This window comes from Antrostomus carolinensis, unplaced genomic scaffold, assembly GCF_000700745.2.
Source record: "Antrostomus carolinensis isolate BGI_N321 unplaced genomic scaffold, ASM70074v2 scaffold5543, whole genome shotgun sequence".
Classification (NCBI taxonomy): Eukaryota; Metazoa; Chordata; class Aves; order Caprimulgiformes; family Caprimulgidae; genus Antrostomus; species Antrostomus carolinensis.
Window position 1 is genome coordinate 51,698 of NW_010304341.1, and position 16,542 is coordinate 68,239.

The window sequence follows — 16,542 nt, forward strand, 5'->3', positions numbered from 1 at the left end:
ATAGATTACACATGTAACAGAACCGGAAATCAGTGTAGAGGTGTGATTATGAGTCTAAGAAATATTGCACTGCTAATTGACAGTAAGTGGGAAAGTACACCAGAGGAAGTATCATGCTATGATTCCCTGATTTTACATATTTATTGCCCAAGAATCTAATACTTGTTTCTACCAGTCATAGTAATTGTACTAAATGGAATTTTTTTCTTATCTAGTGAGGCTATTCCTACTCTGGTGGTTATGCATCAACCAAGAAGTAACTTAATCTTCTGAAATCAATCAGCTTGGATAAATTAGTTTGTCCATACCTAATACTATTGAGTATACAAAAAAGACCCAAACCAGGTCAATGCCCCCCTCGCTATAAAACCATCAATACACAAGAAATCTGGAAATAGATATTACTTCTTAACACTCACTTTTTTCATACATTTCATTTTTTTTCTCCAGATAGCTCTGTAACTTCTTCACTACCAGGTCTAAATGAATAAATCTCAATTTAGCAGAGTAAACCTTCCTTTTACAATAATGACCATCCAGCACCAGTGTGCCTTCTTGCATTGAATTCAACATATTCTCAGTTTCCAAACTCAATTTGATGTGATAAAATAAGTTTAGCTTCAATATACCAACTGTGTCTCAAAACTACCAACTATTGTGCATGTTCCAATAGATACAGAGCCATTCAAACCAGGTCTCAGCTGGTTGTTAAAGGAACTGAGACTGTAATTTTAAACACAAAGTCTCTCACATAAGCAGCTGTAAAATACATGCTTCTACATACAGAAAAGATTTTCAGTGCTATGAAACTTAACAATGGAAAACTTGATACATGATGAAGACTTTCACAGTCTTCAAAGCCATTGTAGCTGGTTAACAGTGTTCTGTGCTACTCTAGGTCTGTAAACAATGATTTGTATATTTGGATAGATAGTGGTAAAATAACCAGATATGTATCTGAATAAAGCAGGTCAGAATATGGCATTTTAATACTGTGAGAAATTTTAAGATTCATAAAAATACATTTGGTCTCAAATAAGAATAAAAAGTCACAGTTTCAAATATTTTCATAAACTATCTGTGATTAAATTTTCTATGCATTATATTTTAATTTCTTTTAACATAAAACCAGTTTTGTGTGTAAGGTCTTTTGAAATTAAAAGTTAAAATTTCTGAAGCAGTTATGATACCTGTTTTACTTGCAATTGCAATGGAGCATGCACAGTCAGTTGGCACATACCTGTTGAGGAGGATTAACTTCCAAGTGAGGAGTGTAAATTCTAACTACAAGCTAACTTCTCATTATGTTGTTTTTGTTTTTTTTTTTTTTTTCCCCAAATATTAATAATTTCATATAAAGCTAGTGATTTCTAATCTTTTGAAGGTATAATTGGCCTCATCTGTTCAGAGTACCACAATGAAAATATGAAGATTTCAGACTAAGAAATAGCATTAAAAATGTTTAGTTAACTACATAAATTTATAGCATTTCCTTTAAATCCCATATCCAAGTAATATTTTTACTTTAAAGACTTCAGTCAGAAATTAAGTCTTCATCACTCAAACTGTAATATTTCTGAGGTGTGCAGAGAATTGCTTCAGAATTTTTGTAGTCTCCTGAATACAATTTGCTTTTGCAACTTAGAAGTCCAAATAAAAAGTGTTTCTCCTTTTAGCTGGCTTACAAAAGTCAACAAAACTGTTTTCAAAGATACAAGATGGAAATGGTATTTCGGGATATATAACATTTCTCTATTTTTATCCACTTCTCTCTTTCACTCAAATGAAAATGTATCTAATTTATTTTTATTGTACTAGCTAAAGGACAACCCCTAGGCATATACAGCAATGGATAAATAAAAAAAAATATATATATATTTTTAATAATGCATTTTTTACTAGAACTAAAAAATGTTGAAGCATGAAGTATCATATATCATTCATGTGCACAGTATAATATGTAAAATTCTGCTAGCACTCATACACTGACCATGGGTAACTGATCAACAATGGAATGGTGTAGACTAGGTATTGTTTAAAAGATCTGTATCTCCATGTGACTCAGATTTCTTCTGTTTTAGTAATTATAGATGTTTTTGTTAAAGCTAAACTGATACATGTTGTTTTCTTTTCAAAGAAATAAAACTTCATTAAGCTTTTTCCCCCTGAAAAGGCTCACATTGGGAATCAATATGTGTGCAGTACGAGGACATATTTAGAGTTTCAGTAATGGAGATGATTCTTTAGAATTCAGATGACATATACAGCAGCTTGTCTGCACTAACGTGTAGCCACTAGAATCAAATGTAGGGCTGAAAGAAGATCTTACTGAGGAAAAGCTGATATGACATCACCTCAGGTATGAAAGCTGGATAAAAGTTACCACACAAAGCCATATTAAGGCCTTATATAAAATACTGCATACCTTTCTGGACATTCACCCAAAGAAAATGCTTTCAAATTGGAACAGATGACTAACACTGGGATAAAGGAGGGGCAAAGAACAGCCCATCTTGCAGGAGAAGGGGAAGACAATGGCTGGCTTAGTTACTCTGAGGAAAAGGTGGAGGACGACAGTGGAGGGAACCAAGAGGCAACAACACCGTTACCTAACTATAAAGAAGAGTAAATGATAGATGAAATTTAGAAAACTTTTGCTGTTCAAGATATTCAGAAACTACTTTAAGATCAATCAAGCTAAGCTAAAGGTGACAAAATCACCAGTGGAGGATTTCACTCTATTGCTTCATATATTATTAATCTTTATAAAAGCATCCTGGGCTACAGTCTGAAAAGCAAAATGGAAATATAGTCATATCCTAGTGCAATTTTCATCAAGCTTTATCACAGAAAGTTGTAATGCTCAATGAACCTTCTTAAAATAATTGGTAACGACTTAAATTGTATCAAAATGCCTCAAGTCAACTATCTAATAAATATTTTTCTGTGATAGTCAATATTATAGAGCAAATGCACATTATTCAGATTACATATGGCCCATCACACACTAATTAGTAAATCATAAACTAATTATGCAGTAAATAATGACATACCTACTTCCCTCAGTCTTTGGGAAGAAATTTGGTGAATCTTTTCACTCACTTTGGCAACAAGGATGGCTTAAAAACCATCAGTTCCATTAAAAGGGCTTCAGAAAAGACTCTTGTGATTGTTCCTTAACTGTCAGACTCTGCCAAGCTTCAAAAGAATGGCTAGGAATATGTGCTTCTTTTTTAAAAAACAAACAAACAAACAAAACCCCCTCTAAAAACCTCAAGATAAGTCACTGTCTCTCTTGTCAAAGATGCTGGTCTGCCTGCATGCTAAATCTGCACGTTGCTGATCTTTGTGAATTTATTTTTGTTGTTGCCAAAAGAAATGTTTCAACAGCAGCTGCTTTTCCAAAAGAAGTAGCTCTGAACAAGCAAAGAAATCTGTTTGTGAGGTCTACATAGCATTGGTTTACAAGAAATCCAATTACAAGAAGTGTACAAATCCATTAAGTTGGACTCATTTGTAGTTAGGTCTCCCTGTAGAAGCAGGGCTTGCTGAGTGGAGAGAGTGAAGAAAGAGCACTTTAGAGCAAGGTATTAATTTTGACTGTATTAATAAATAATGTGGAGGGAGTATTATATTGCAGCAACAAGAAGGGAGTCGGAACACGTTAACTTTGGGAGCATCCCCTCTGTACAGCACCCTCCAGAATCATGGGATGGCCACCCCTTCTTCCCATGTGAGCATGCTGTGACAGGTTGTAAAACCAAGTATCTGTGCACATGAAGATGCCCTCAGAGATCGCTCTTCACTGACAAAATTGACAGCAACAAACTTGTTACTTCCTGCCATCTAGTGGGACTCAATGCTCTGCACTCATGACAATAAGTTTATTGTGAACCATGCAAAATAAACTGAGAATCACACAAAATTAAGCATTTGCACATAGTAGTATTTTGATCACGCAAGGTCACCAACGTAAGAGTAAAGACTATTCCAAAGGTGAATCTCAAGGAAAAAAATCTCCACAACTTTTAACTACATTTAAAGTATTCAAAGGAAAGAAACAGATTATCTTCCTGAATTATTATCAAATTCAAATTTGGTCATGTGAAAGAAAATACGTATAAATGAGATCTCCATTTCTGTTACCTTTGCAATGGTCTCGTGCAGGCTGAAGGAGGGATCCAGCTCTTCAGTTTTTGTTGTATGTACAGGAAAAAGAGCTTCGGAGAGAAAACTAGAATTCTGTGAGAAAGAAATAAGAAGCCTTTTAGGATTCCAAATTTATTTCCTCCTGTAAATGTTTATTGGATTTTGTTCAGAGATTGAAAAAACCCTTCAAATTGTTCTTAAGTTTTGCCAATTATTAGAACTTATTTCACTGATCTAATTAACTGATTCCAAGTCCCCAAAAGAGGCAAAAAACACTAAGTCTTACGACTTTATTTCTGGAATAGTAGTTGTCTTTTTAATTATGCTTCCCAAAGCAGCCAAAAATTTAGCCTAGAGGAAGAAAAAATATCCATATAGATTTCATTCTGAGCTAGGCAGCAATCAGAGATTTTATTAAAGATGTTATGATTTATTCTTCAGAAGAAAGGTAAACACGATAATCAAAGAATATACTTTCAACTCCTGCAAACAATTCTACCTCTGTATACAGTAATACCATCTACATAATACAGGTTTTTGGTCAATTCCCTAGAATTATATCCTTTAGGTTGACCACTCTTTTTAACACCAAGCAATCTTAATATATAATTTGTACAAGATGTTTGTCTTTTCTTGTACTATAAGAAAGCAAGAAATTAGGTTGCATATTTGCTGTCACAAGGAAATATCAAACTGATACCTAGGTGTGGACTGAAAAAAAGCAAAACTATACAAAACAAAACTTTGAGCTTCAAAGGTACACAGATTCCTAAACCAGGAATTATGTAAACCTATATTCTTGAACCTGGTAATCCAGATACTAACCTGAAAAGAAAAATCTTTCTCTACACCTCTGTAACTCCCAAGACATACATCCTAAAATTATTCTTGCTTTTGTAGAGTGCCTCCAGTTTTGCTCTTTAGGCATGACCTAAACTGTGCCTCTTGGAACAGCTAAGAACCTAATGCCCATCTAATTCCCCACCTAGTATAAAAATAGGTGTAGAGGTGCACCTTGATGAACTTGAGATGCTCAATTTGGTAAGCACACTTTGAATACACTCACTGTTCACCAACAACAATGAATTCAGTATAAAAGCAGAGAAACTACGGTCAAAGTTATTTCAGAGATCATCAGGAGGATGTGACTGAGTCAGTATCATGACATTCTAAAATGTACTAGCTATGAGTAATTCTTTTATACATACTCTTCAAAGCGAAGTCTGACACAAAGAACCAGAGACAAGTCCACTGTATTTACCTATGTCTTGAAGAGGAGCAAAACTTCACCCTCTGTCAAACTCTGGTTAGCTCTAGGCAACTAAGTTCAGCATCACATTACTTTGTATCTCCTTTTGGAAGGTCTTATTCTGGTTTTGATTTTAATTTTGGAAGCCACCACCTAAATGTATTATTATGTTTAGTCAGAATATCTCAAAGTCCTTTATTGTATTTCGTATTTAGTGTACAATGCACTGTGTGCCACGTAGAATCACATACAGGCTTTCCAGAGAGATCGATGGCAGACTGTACAAGCCTCTCATTAACATATTTCCTTGTAGCATTTATTTGCATCTGAGTGCTGGGAAACTAGCCTTGTCCTTTGTTTGACAGCCCTGTCAGACTCTCTTGGGAAGCATTCAGTTTCAAATTAAGTTAGGCTAGTCCTAGAACTAACAATTTCCATGTGTCAGTTTTTTTTTCTGGAGAGGGACAGTAAAAAGAATTTAAGAAAAAGTATCCATTAAGAAAGGTTAAGCAGAGGAGGAGTGTGACTTGTGAGATGAATATATTTTGCCACATTCATAACCATACTGTTTTATATATGCTAGTTCTGGAGCTTTACATAGGACCCAATAAGAGAGTACCTAAATTTTGAGTGCAGTTTTTATGTTCTATGAATTTACGTATAAAATAGTACTAGCAGCAATAAGAAGCTGGCGATATCTGTGGATCAAAAATGCTTAAAACATCATGAGATTCTACTATGAGTATAACTCTATGAAAATAATTTTGAAAAAAGTTATTTTCAAATATAGAGTCCTTTCAGATTGAATTTCAAATAAAATTAACAGAAGCTCATGGTCCTGTATTTAAGATAAATAACTTTTCTGGTTTACATTCTTTCCCAGGCTGTGAGGCAACACTGACAATGTTGGAAGCATGCCTTTTTCAAATACCACTTTCCCATAGCTACTAGACTAACATTTCTTTGGTTTCCTCCTCTTGATATGCACTGATCTTCAGTAGCTTCTGTCCTTATTCTTCAAATAAGTATGAGAATACTCATACTCTGTACTCACAAGAAATGAAGCCCCTTTTTAGGGGCATTAAATCTGGTAATGATGCCCAGCAAATTTTTCAATGGCCATAAAGTTATTTGCACTCAGAGACTGCATGCTGAGCAGTGGCCAAATAATAGCTTTGGCTAAAAAATATTAAAACTGATCCCAGCTTTAACAGGATTGATTAGTAAGGTTGGCACTCCACTACCTTTTCAGTTGCTAAAAACACTCTGTAGGGTTTATTGTTTTAAACCTCAGGAAGTGAGCAAATGAGAGACAAACAATTTAGATGCTTTGTTCTGGCTTGTGCAATCTCCTTTTATGTGACTGAGCTTTGCTCTTTCCCATGCTGGGTTCTAAGCCATACAAACACCGAAATAAAATAACACTTTAGCTGAAAGAGCTGTTAACGTCAATTCAAACAAAAGAATTTAAAAAGAAGCAGAGAAAAAAATCCTACCCTCTTCCTTGAAACAAATAATGTAATGTATCTTACTCATGTACCCCTGGGGGATAAAATGGTGGTATCTGATATATGCCTGCTGAATGGGAATTATGTTTGTAGGACACAATGCAGTACATCCCATGGATCCAAGAGCTGGTTCTTAATTGGGCACAGCACTGTTAGCTCTCTTCTGGAAGAAGCATGGTCCACAAATGCATTATATTCATACCAGTGACGTGATACAACAATATGCTCTACTCAAAACCCCTCAACTTAGGTGGAGTCCCTACGGATGCTCAATACACCTCCTGAGCTAGTACATTTACAGCTAAATTAAGCTTCTTTGAACAGTGTGACATGTCTCATAGACATGTTCAAGAAAACTCAGTGAAAGTTATGTCTCAAAAAGGTATGTTACATTGCTGGTAATTTTACTTCTTATTTTTTTCTACAAATTAATATCTCCATGATCAATATTCTGTCAGTATTTCCATACATTTCTAGAAGACTGTTTCTAGTAGTAAGCTCCCAACGCTTTCTTAAAAAAATAAAAAATATAATTAGCACCAACTCATACAAATTTTTGTGTTCAGTGATGCATCTCTGTGTTGTATAATTTGTCACAGAAGTATCAGAATAATAAATGAAGTCGTCGTTCCCTTCAGAAAACTATCTTTTTTTTCTTTTTTTCAATCTCAGGGAGAAGAAGCACAAAGTCATTCTTTATAAAGACAAAATACATACTTCAAGATTAATTTATAACACCTATTCATCTTTGTTTTAAGTTTGTGCACTAGTTTACAGAGCCATGTCACTTGACTGGAGGGAAGTTGAGGAACAATATCATTCTGCTACTGTGGTGCTAATGCATCATCATTCATATAATTGCAATCAAGAATTTAGAAAGAATTACATTATTTATATTCATTCTTGAGTACCTCATTGAGAGGCAGAGAAGAGAATGATTACTGAATTAATTTGCTACACAAGATCAGATTATCGCTCCATCTAGACACATATTCTTTCTCTGGAATCTAAGACTTGATGGATCAGATGTCGGCAAAGCAGGGAAACACTGCTTAACCTGCTTTTATCCCACCCTATTCGAGACATACACCTACAGAGCACAGGTTAGGATTGTAGTCATCCTACACTCATCCCACATTCAATGGTGAGAGATACAAACACTGAAAATATGCATCCATACCCATTCTCTGAATCTAGGTTCCTTCATAGAGCAGAAGCTCTTGCTCCTCTTACACAAGTTAAATGGAAAGAAATACTAGGTTGTAAATGTTAGAATTACACAAGTGAGTGGTGTCACTGAACCCCAACCCAGCTAGAGCTCTGATGTAGATCAGTCCTGGTGTTTTCCTGGAGGCAAACATCTGAAAATAAAAATAATATTTTTCTTTAAAATTAGCTTTTATGAGAAGAGAATCCAGGACAACAGCCTTTGTTAAAAAGCAAAAGTGTAACAAAAGAAAAAACACTCTGTAAATAACTTTCTCCCACTGTTTCTTTGCACAAGGAATCATCATCTTCAGGTTCTTCCTCAGCCCAGCAACCCTTCGGTGACCTTCCACTTTGCAACAAACTCAGCACAGTCCCTGCTACGATACCCAGAAGAGGCTTTTTTTTCCTACCTGTCTTGAGGTCAGACTATGAATATGCTCTTATCAGTCCCTTCTGTAGTGAAACATTTGGGGGTCTTTTTGATTTTTATTACTGTCCTCCTCTTACACCAGTCCAGTTGCTCTCTCCTTTCTTTGCCACATCTACACTCTGGAAAACTCTCTGAGATTACTCTGGCCAGAAAATATAATCTTTCCTATGGAATGCACATTGACTACCATTTTATGTATTTGTACTTATTTACAGAAAATATCTATTATTTTTTGTGTGTGCATAGACAGATAATATGTACAAATAGTTAATAATCCCAGATTACTATCTGAAATAAGTTGCTGACATCTGAAATATCTTGTTCTACATTTATCAAGTGAAATATTCAAAACAGTTGTTGAGTTTTGTGGTTTTTGTTTTTTTTTTTTTTGTTTGGGGTTTGGTTTTTTTTTTCCATAAAAGACACCTCCCTAAAGAACTACTATGAAGGCAAATGTATTCTGTTTCTCCTGCCTTTTCCTGTCTTTCAAGCACTATGCCCATCAGAGAAAGCTGCGTGAACTTTCCAAGTAACAGAAGCCCATTCTTTACCCCAGGGAGCACATGGAAGAGATATGAGTCTAGCTGATGTTTCAGGAGTACCTCTCAGCATTTAACAGCAAGAGCACCACTTTCCAACAGCAAGAAACTGAATCGAACTCCTCATTTATGCTTGCAGCAAGCTCACAATAACAAGTGAGTGTTGGGTTAGTTTTTTGAACAGCAATTTGCTAAGCAAATTTCTAGTAAATACACACTAAGGAAAAGACATGCTAATCCAAGAGTACTAAAATAAACTGGATTATTCCTTTATGTTTTTCACCCACAGGAGGAACACCCACTTTGTACAATGTGCAGCTGAATGCTCTCAGGATGACATCAATTTATGGAAAGACTTTTTCAAGGTCAGACCACTGTGAGACACCCTAAAATATAGGAGGCCAAACTTCCAGTTTTGCCTTTAAATATTTCTCCTCACAGTTTAATACCTTTTGTAAATTGTTCTGTAGGTACACAGCTATCCAAATGGATTAAGAACATTTGCTCCCTGAAGCTATGTCTTCATCATACGATGTGTACAACCTAGAAAGGACCATGCCAACAATCCTTGAATTCCCAGTGTAAGGATTTGGTTTCTCTACAAGCTCTTCAGAAGAGAAATGACCAAGCATAACATGTATTTGGGAGGGGGCTTCTAAAACCCCTCTTTGTCTCATCTTCCTTTTGAAATGATCAGTTAACCTGATCTTTTCAATACTTATTTAATGAAGCATTCTGTGAAATTAGAAAGACATTGATGCTCCACTTTTCAAATAATGGGTCACTTCTGATTAAACTTCGATTGAACATTCAACTTTCAATCTTAAAACAAATTGCCTCCTTTTCTTTTTAATTTGAACCCAATTTCCTGCTGCCCTCAGGTCTCGTGACAGTAATTAATTGATTGATGAATTGATTAAATGGGGATCAAAAATGCAGGGAAAACACCCTTAAAACACCCAACTTGTCTTACTCTTGTTCATTTACAATGGACCCTTGCACTAAAATTCACTTCTGATTTACTAGACTCATTTTTCTAACTTATATTTCCTCAACTAATGAAGTGAGTGGAACTTCCAAAGGTACTAAATTTGCCATCCCTCATGTATCATCCTATAGCATACCTTCAATTTATATGCCAACTTTCAACCAATGCACTTCAAAACATGAATAAAATTCCACAGCACTTCTGGTGATTTAATGTAAAACAGAGTAAATACCAAGACATACTTTAGAGCTCTATTTTGCTGTAATTAAAAAAAACAAAATAAAACAAATTTTACCACACACTGTCTTAGAACTGGAAATAGTTCTGTGGTAAATACAACAAGCAATTTTCATTACTAGGCCAGGACAATGCGGCATCCACAACAGAGTCCTGTTTTCTTAACTATTACTTTAGAAACAGTTAAATTTCCAGTTAGGAAACTCAAATTATGTAACTAGTAATTCTTTAATGCACTTTAATTTAATACCTTAACAGATTTTTCTTTCCTGATTAATATTCCCCAGCATTGGTAAGAAGACATCCCTCTGTCCTTATCCTGGTGAATAAAACATAAATACCTCCAGAATGTTGGTGGGGTTTTTTTGTCTGTTTGATTGTTTTAATTAACATGCAATGGAGGTTTCTCTACTCGGCACTAATGCTCGATCTGGAAAAATGTAGTCTTTAGACTAAAGTTCTTCAATCGGTTTGATTTCACTCTTGTTAATATCTGTCAGTATTGTCCATATTTGCACCAGCACTTCACAATATTTGTGCCACCAATTTTGTACTGCACAAAAGTAAAAGACTCTTAGGAAGGTACAATTGTAAGCAAGTAGCAAGAGCAAAAATCCTTCTGAAATTTGTACGGGTAGTCCAAACAGTACAAACATGCTAATCCAACACTGCTAGTCTGCAAAGAAAATACAAAAAAGAAGGATGAAAGCCAAGAGAAAGCTACTTATTTTCTTCACACAGACTGAAGAATAAAGTCTAGCAGAGGAGAATTTAGGGTATAAAGCCTCTGCTGCAGCAGGACTGAGAATACAGTGTGTTACCTGTCCACATATATATATATATATGTATGTATATATATATATGCTGTGTCTGTTCTATGAGCTATTAACCTGTTTCACTGTTTATGCCTTTTTGTAACACAACAGCATGAAGAGTAGAATGGCAGCAACCTAAGAGACACAGACAAACATGGAGTGTCTAGTCAGTAAAACACAAAGCAAGCTTTCAGTGCTTACCTTCAGTATCAACCTAGGAAACAAATTTAGTTGGGAAGTTGAATTCACCTGCAGAGCACATTCTATAAAGTTATGCTAGTGCCCAAAACTATTACTCAGAAATCCGGAGGCTCACAATTGCATGAGAACTTACCTGCATTTGTATTCAAAACCTTTGCCAAAAATTTGTCATAGCATGAAGGAGAAAGCCCCGTCAGAAGAAAAGATAAAGAGAGAGCAGCAAGCAGAACAAAAATACCTCTGAAATCTCCACTGCAGGCTCTCACTAATTCCTTCTTTCATTTTATCGAAAGTCAAGCAATTGGCATACGGTGTCTTAGCAGGAAATACACAATTGTATTCCTTTGTGAAACAGGTGTTTCAGCTCAGCTAGGCTAAAAGACCATCTCTTCTCCATTTTCCTTTTTTTTTCCTGGCAGGGTATAAGAGATTGAACCAGAGGTTTGACTGGAAGAAGGCTCAAAAAAATAATAATGTAAAAGGGCACCTCACATGGCTTATCATCAGGTGTCTGAAATACTAAGTTTGTGAGGGTGCTGCAGACTGAAGCAGATTTTTAAACAGATTTACTGAAAAAGTAGATTATATAGCATAGAACAAACTGAAGCCAAAGTGTGGTTCTCTAATGTGTGGGTTAAATCGAATCAATGGAATAAGACCAAGCATTAACGTATGGCATCTACAGGATTTCTCACTAATAAAGGCCCTTAAAGCTGCAAATATATTGTAGAAGAGAGTGCACGCCTCCCCATCTCACTAGTAGGCTGACTTTTCCTTTTCTAGCAAATGCTCTTGACATCTAATTAAATATTTGCCCCCAAACCTACGAAGTATTATAAAGTGATATAAAAGTTGGTTTTCACAGGTCATTATTTAAGTGAAACTAAAGAAATAAAGTGTGTATGCTTTTAAATTATTTTTAGAAAGCAAAGCTTTGCAGTTGCCACAGCCTAATATGTGTCAAAAATCTCATTCAAAGTGAGAATGACTCTACTTTGTGAAAATGGGCATGTCAGAAGGAGTTTCTGACAAGAGGTTTTTCTTTGGTATTTTCACCATTTCAGTTTACTGAAGAAACTTTTAAGAAAGAAATAAAGTCAAATCTATTTTCTGTTTTAATGTTCTGGCAAAGATGTGCACTGACCTTGTGATGTCACCAAATGCTGGACAGAATAGGCAAGGCCTGACAAACCAGACTACACAGAAAACAGAAGAGGCATAACTGGAATCACTGCTGCACAATCTTTTTTTTTTTTGTTTGACCCAGTTGTAGCCAGAAAAACTCCAGCCAACAGTCATCATGCAGGAAAAGAATATAAGTATTTTTCTCTCATCTCTTTTAATTTAATGTTTTCTTCCTTGCATTAATAAGTGAATGGAAATAATCACTGTAAAGCTATAAATTCACAGACTGCAGCATGAAGAAAGCAATTTCTAGGATATCAGGATACTTGCATAGCTTTATTCCTTCTCTAGAGTTTTTCCTTGATGCTTTTTAAACTGAAGGCAGAATCAGCAGTTTAAGTATGAGGAATCAGCCCAAGCCAGAAATCTGGAACCTCACAGAGGTTCTTCCCAGTTTCAGAAAGTCAGAAATAGGAGGCTCAGTTCAGATTCACTACATGTAAGAGAGAACACCTTTTCTTGGGTGTGGTGTGAAGGATGCAAGAACATTTTGTAACATTTTATGATCAATTATGATAGTCCAGCAATCTTGATTTTTTTTTTTCCAAAATACTAAAAGACAACGCTGAGTGCCACACTACTAATATCAACTGACACAAAGCAAGTTCTCATACTTATTCTAGATACTCTGCCCAAAGATTTTCAGTTGGTCTGTTGAATTTAGTCACTCAGAACAACAACGGTAAAATGTTACCTTGAATGCAATACGTCATTTACTTCTCCAGGGACGACAGATAATTCAGTGTCTTCTATCGTTAGATAATACATGTTTTCAGTAACTAGATGCTTCAGTAGGCTATCAGACAGAAGCAATAATTGATGTCTAAGCAAATTTCTCACATTTTCTCATATCCTGTGGGAAATTCCAGACTGTCGTTCCTCCATTGACTCTCAACAGCCCTCAGTGAACTCCAAGAAAATGAAGAGCCTATGAGAGAATCTGCAAGGACAGAGTTTACAGCAACAGCATATATTCGTGCAGTGTGAATGCTAAACAAGCTCTGCATTTTTGTTACTGTACAGCAGGTTTACAAAAAGAGCTTTCCTCTCCTGGAGGCACCGTGGAATCTTTGGTACATAAAAGCACTAGAATTTGTGAGACCAAACAGATTCTTTTGGAGTAATGTATCCAACTGAATGAGGATGTCATCAGTTTCGCTAACATAAGTGGAATAACAAAGATGCTCTTCCATGAAATTAAGCAGCTAAATATTCATATTATTCAATAAAACAACTCAAGCAATCAATTGAACATCAAATATATTTTGGCTTGTAAAACACTGAGTCATTAACCTTAACAATTTCAGCATGCTCTCACTGCCACATTCAACTAAATTAGTGTCCAAGTGAACAGATGGACCAATGTATTAATGTATTACTGGTGAGTACTACACCGAGTAACCCCTGAACATACTGAGAAATTAAAATGCACTAATTTATGCTAAAGAAGGACAGAAAAGAGAAAATATGTTAGTTAGAAGAAAAATAGTATGGGTATGAATAAATTAAAGCCTAGCTATTACAAAGACAGTGTAGTCCACGAGTGAGAAAGGCAAGACACACAAGCAGCCATGGTTTGGACCTACTTTCACAAGTAGTCCCAAGACCATCTACTGGGGACTGTTCAACATATATTTTGTTACACACTGGAAGTCATCGCTTCTCCATGACAAAAATGAAACCTCTGTCTTTACCATACACATTAACGATGTGATGAAAAAGCTTGAGATAACTGCATTAGGAATATAGAGTTCTGAAACTTCAGAACATAAAAACTGATTGATTTTAAGCACTGTAACTGCTTGACCAGTGAACTACATTAATGATACAAAACCAGTTCTCAATAAAGGCTATCATAGATCAGACAACTCATGTTTGCTTTACATATAGGCACACAGGTACAAAGCTGTGTTTATGGAGTTAAATTTCTCACTTTACCCAGAATTTGATGGCAAAACTACACCACAGACTTTGCTGCCTTCCATAATGTCAATATGATTTTATATATACATATGTATATATAAACATATGCATATAAAATAGTGTATGTATATATATAATCTATATAAATAATGCTTGACAAGAACTTTGCTAAGAGAGAAGGTAAAAGAACATTGGTCAGAAATTTACAGTGACAGTTATCAGAGTTTGGATAGAGTCCTGACACATGGCCGAGACCCAGAACTTCCCCATGCCACCCTGATTTCTATGAATTCCTTTATTCAGTTCAAAACTTAACCTTGATACAAAAAAACCTCCAAGAAGAAATGAAACAGCAGCTGAAGGTCCCCATAACAGAGGATATCCTAATCACTGACACCAGAACCCCACAACCTACAGATGCTCAGTACTGCTCCTCCACAGACAAAAGTTGGTATAATCACCAGTTTCCCATGCACTTTTAAAAAGACACAAGCCAGATGTACTGAAGAGCATTTCATACTGCCTAAGCCCTCCCTCTACATTAACACAAGCACATGAAAGACATAAAAGCAGAATGCAACACGGGAGTTATTTTTTGGTAAATTAGACCCTAAGTTCTCTCTATCAAGGACAGCTCCTGTGTTTCTTTTCTCATAACAAAGCAAACTCGGAAAGCTTTTGATTTCTTCTGAAAAAAGTGCAGGATGTGTTAGCCTAAGCATGTAAATACTGAAATAAAGAAACTGTAGTAAGTTTCCCCAAAGAGTGATAAAAAGGGAAGAAAAAAGGGCAAGACAGGGGGAAAGGGAGGAAATGGAGGCAAACAGCAAAAACAACTGAGAAGCCACATTCACTGAAGATTTAAGATTTAGTGGCCTCTGTTTTACACCAGTGTGGGTGAAAATCACTTTTAAGGGCTCTAATGGAAGTTGAAAGTTACCTTCAAGAAGTTATGCATATTTCAACAGAAATAAAAATCATTATGCATTCTCTCTAAAGAGGATACAATCTCAAACTGTCAAAATTCTAAACTCTTCAACATATATTACATACAAATGCCTTCTATAAAGAAACCTCTTTTCATTTTTCTTCTAAATTAGCTTAGTGGTCCATGGTATTACACTATCTTGGTCTAGCCTGTGAATAATGTGACAGGTCATTTTTATTCTTCTTGCCTGTACTTAAGTTTCAGTGAAGATACGGAAAACAACTTTTATGGTCTAGGTGTAAAAGTAAATGTTCTGTAAGCCTGGCATACCCAAATTTGGACAGCTACCATAAAATATTTCATGCTAAATATGTGTCCATCAATAATAACAAAAAAGAGAGTAGGGCAGTTTTTTATTTTTAATAATGTCCAGTAACCTGTTCTGTCTCAAAATAAAATGATAACGTTAACAGTGATGTAACCTACTGCATTATCACAGAAGGGATTTAAGATTCTATGTTATCAGATAGAATATCATATAATAGGATATGCTGAGAAGGATGAATAATATGCAGATAACACAGGAAATAATCTAGCTATAATTTAAAAAAACTGAATTCCTCATGAAACTGCTGACTGCAATGACATAGAAATGGATAGTAACACTCTATTTCAGTCTTGAAAAACGCTCGAAATACTCCTGTACCAGCTTAAGTTTGCAAGTGATTGGAATGGCTTCAAAATGCTGAACAGTTTAATATTGTTTGAGTTACTATACTGAGGAAACAATCAAATCTCTAACTGAAACCATGGCAAATCCAGACTATATTTTCTCTTGTACCCAAACATCAGGCAGCCACAGCAAGGCTTAATCTGTGTGATTTATTTATCTTCCAGTACTTCAGCAACTGTGCAACTATGGGGTTGGTTCTTTTCTCTGTAGTGAAGAAGGCCACTACTACACTTCCAAATATAGATCTTTTAAAACCTACTTTCCTCTGTCTGTTTTCTTTGATGAAGAAAAAAAGGCAAGTGTGGCCATCAGATTAAAATGTTGAATCCAGCAGAGCAAACTATATTTTTAAGGTGCTCCACCAAGAAGAGGAAAATTATATGGGATGATGCTCATTTAAAACAAAAAATAATGCAAAACTTAAAGAAATAAGGGAGAGAAATAAGAG

General features: G+C 35.5%; 1 protein-coding gene across 1 annotated transcript in view; it reads right to left on the reverse strand.

The window, feature by feature from the left end:
* LOC104522185 (inactive N-acetylated-alpha-linked acidic dipeptidase-like protein 2) overlaps positions 1–16,542 on the reverse strand; it is a gene marked incomplete at both ends in the record, with an annotated part of 100,532 nt that overhangs the window by 50,428 nt on the left and 33,562 nt on the right. Inside the window, one exon of the mRNA XM_029084122.1 lies at positions 4,147–4,242. Within this exon, the coding sequence (XP_028939955.1) occupies positions 4,147–4,242 (96 nt within the window). The remainder of the gene's footprint in view (positions 1–4,146; positions 4,243–16,542) is intronic.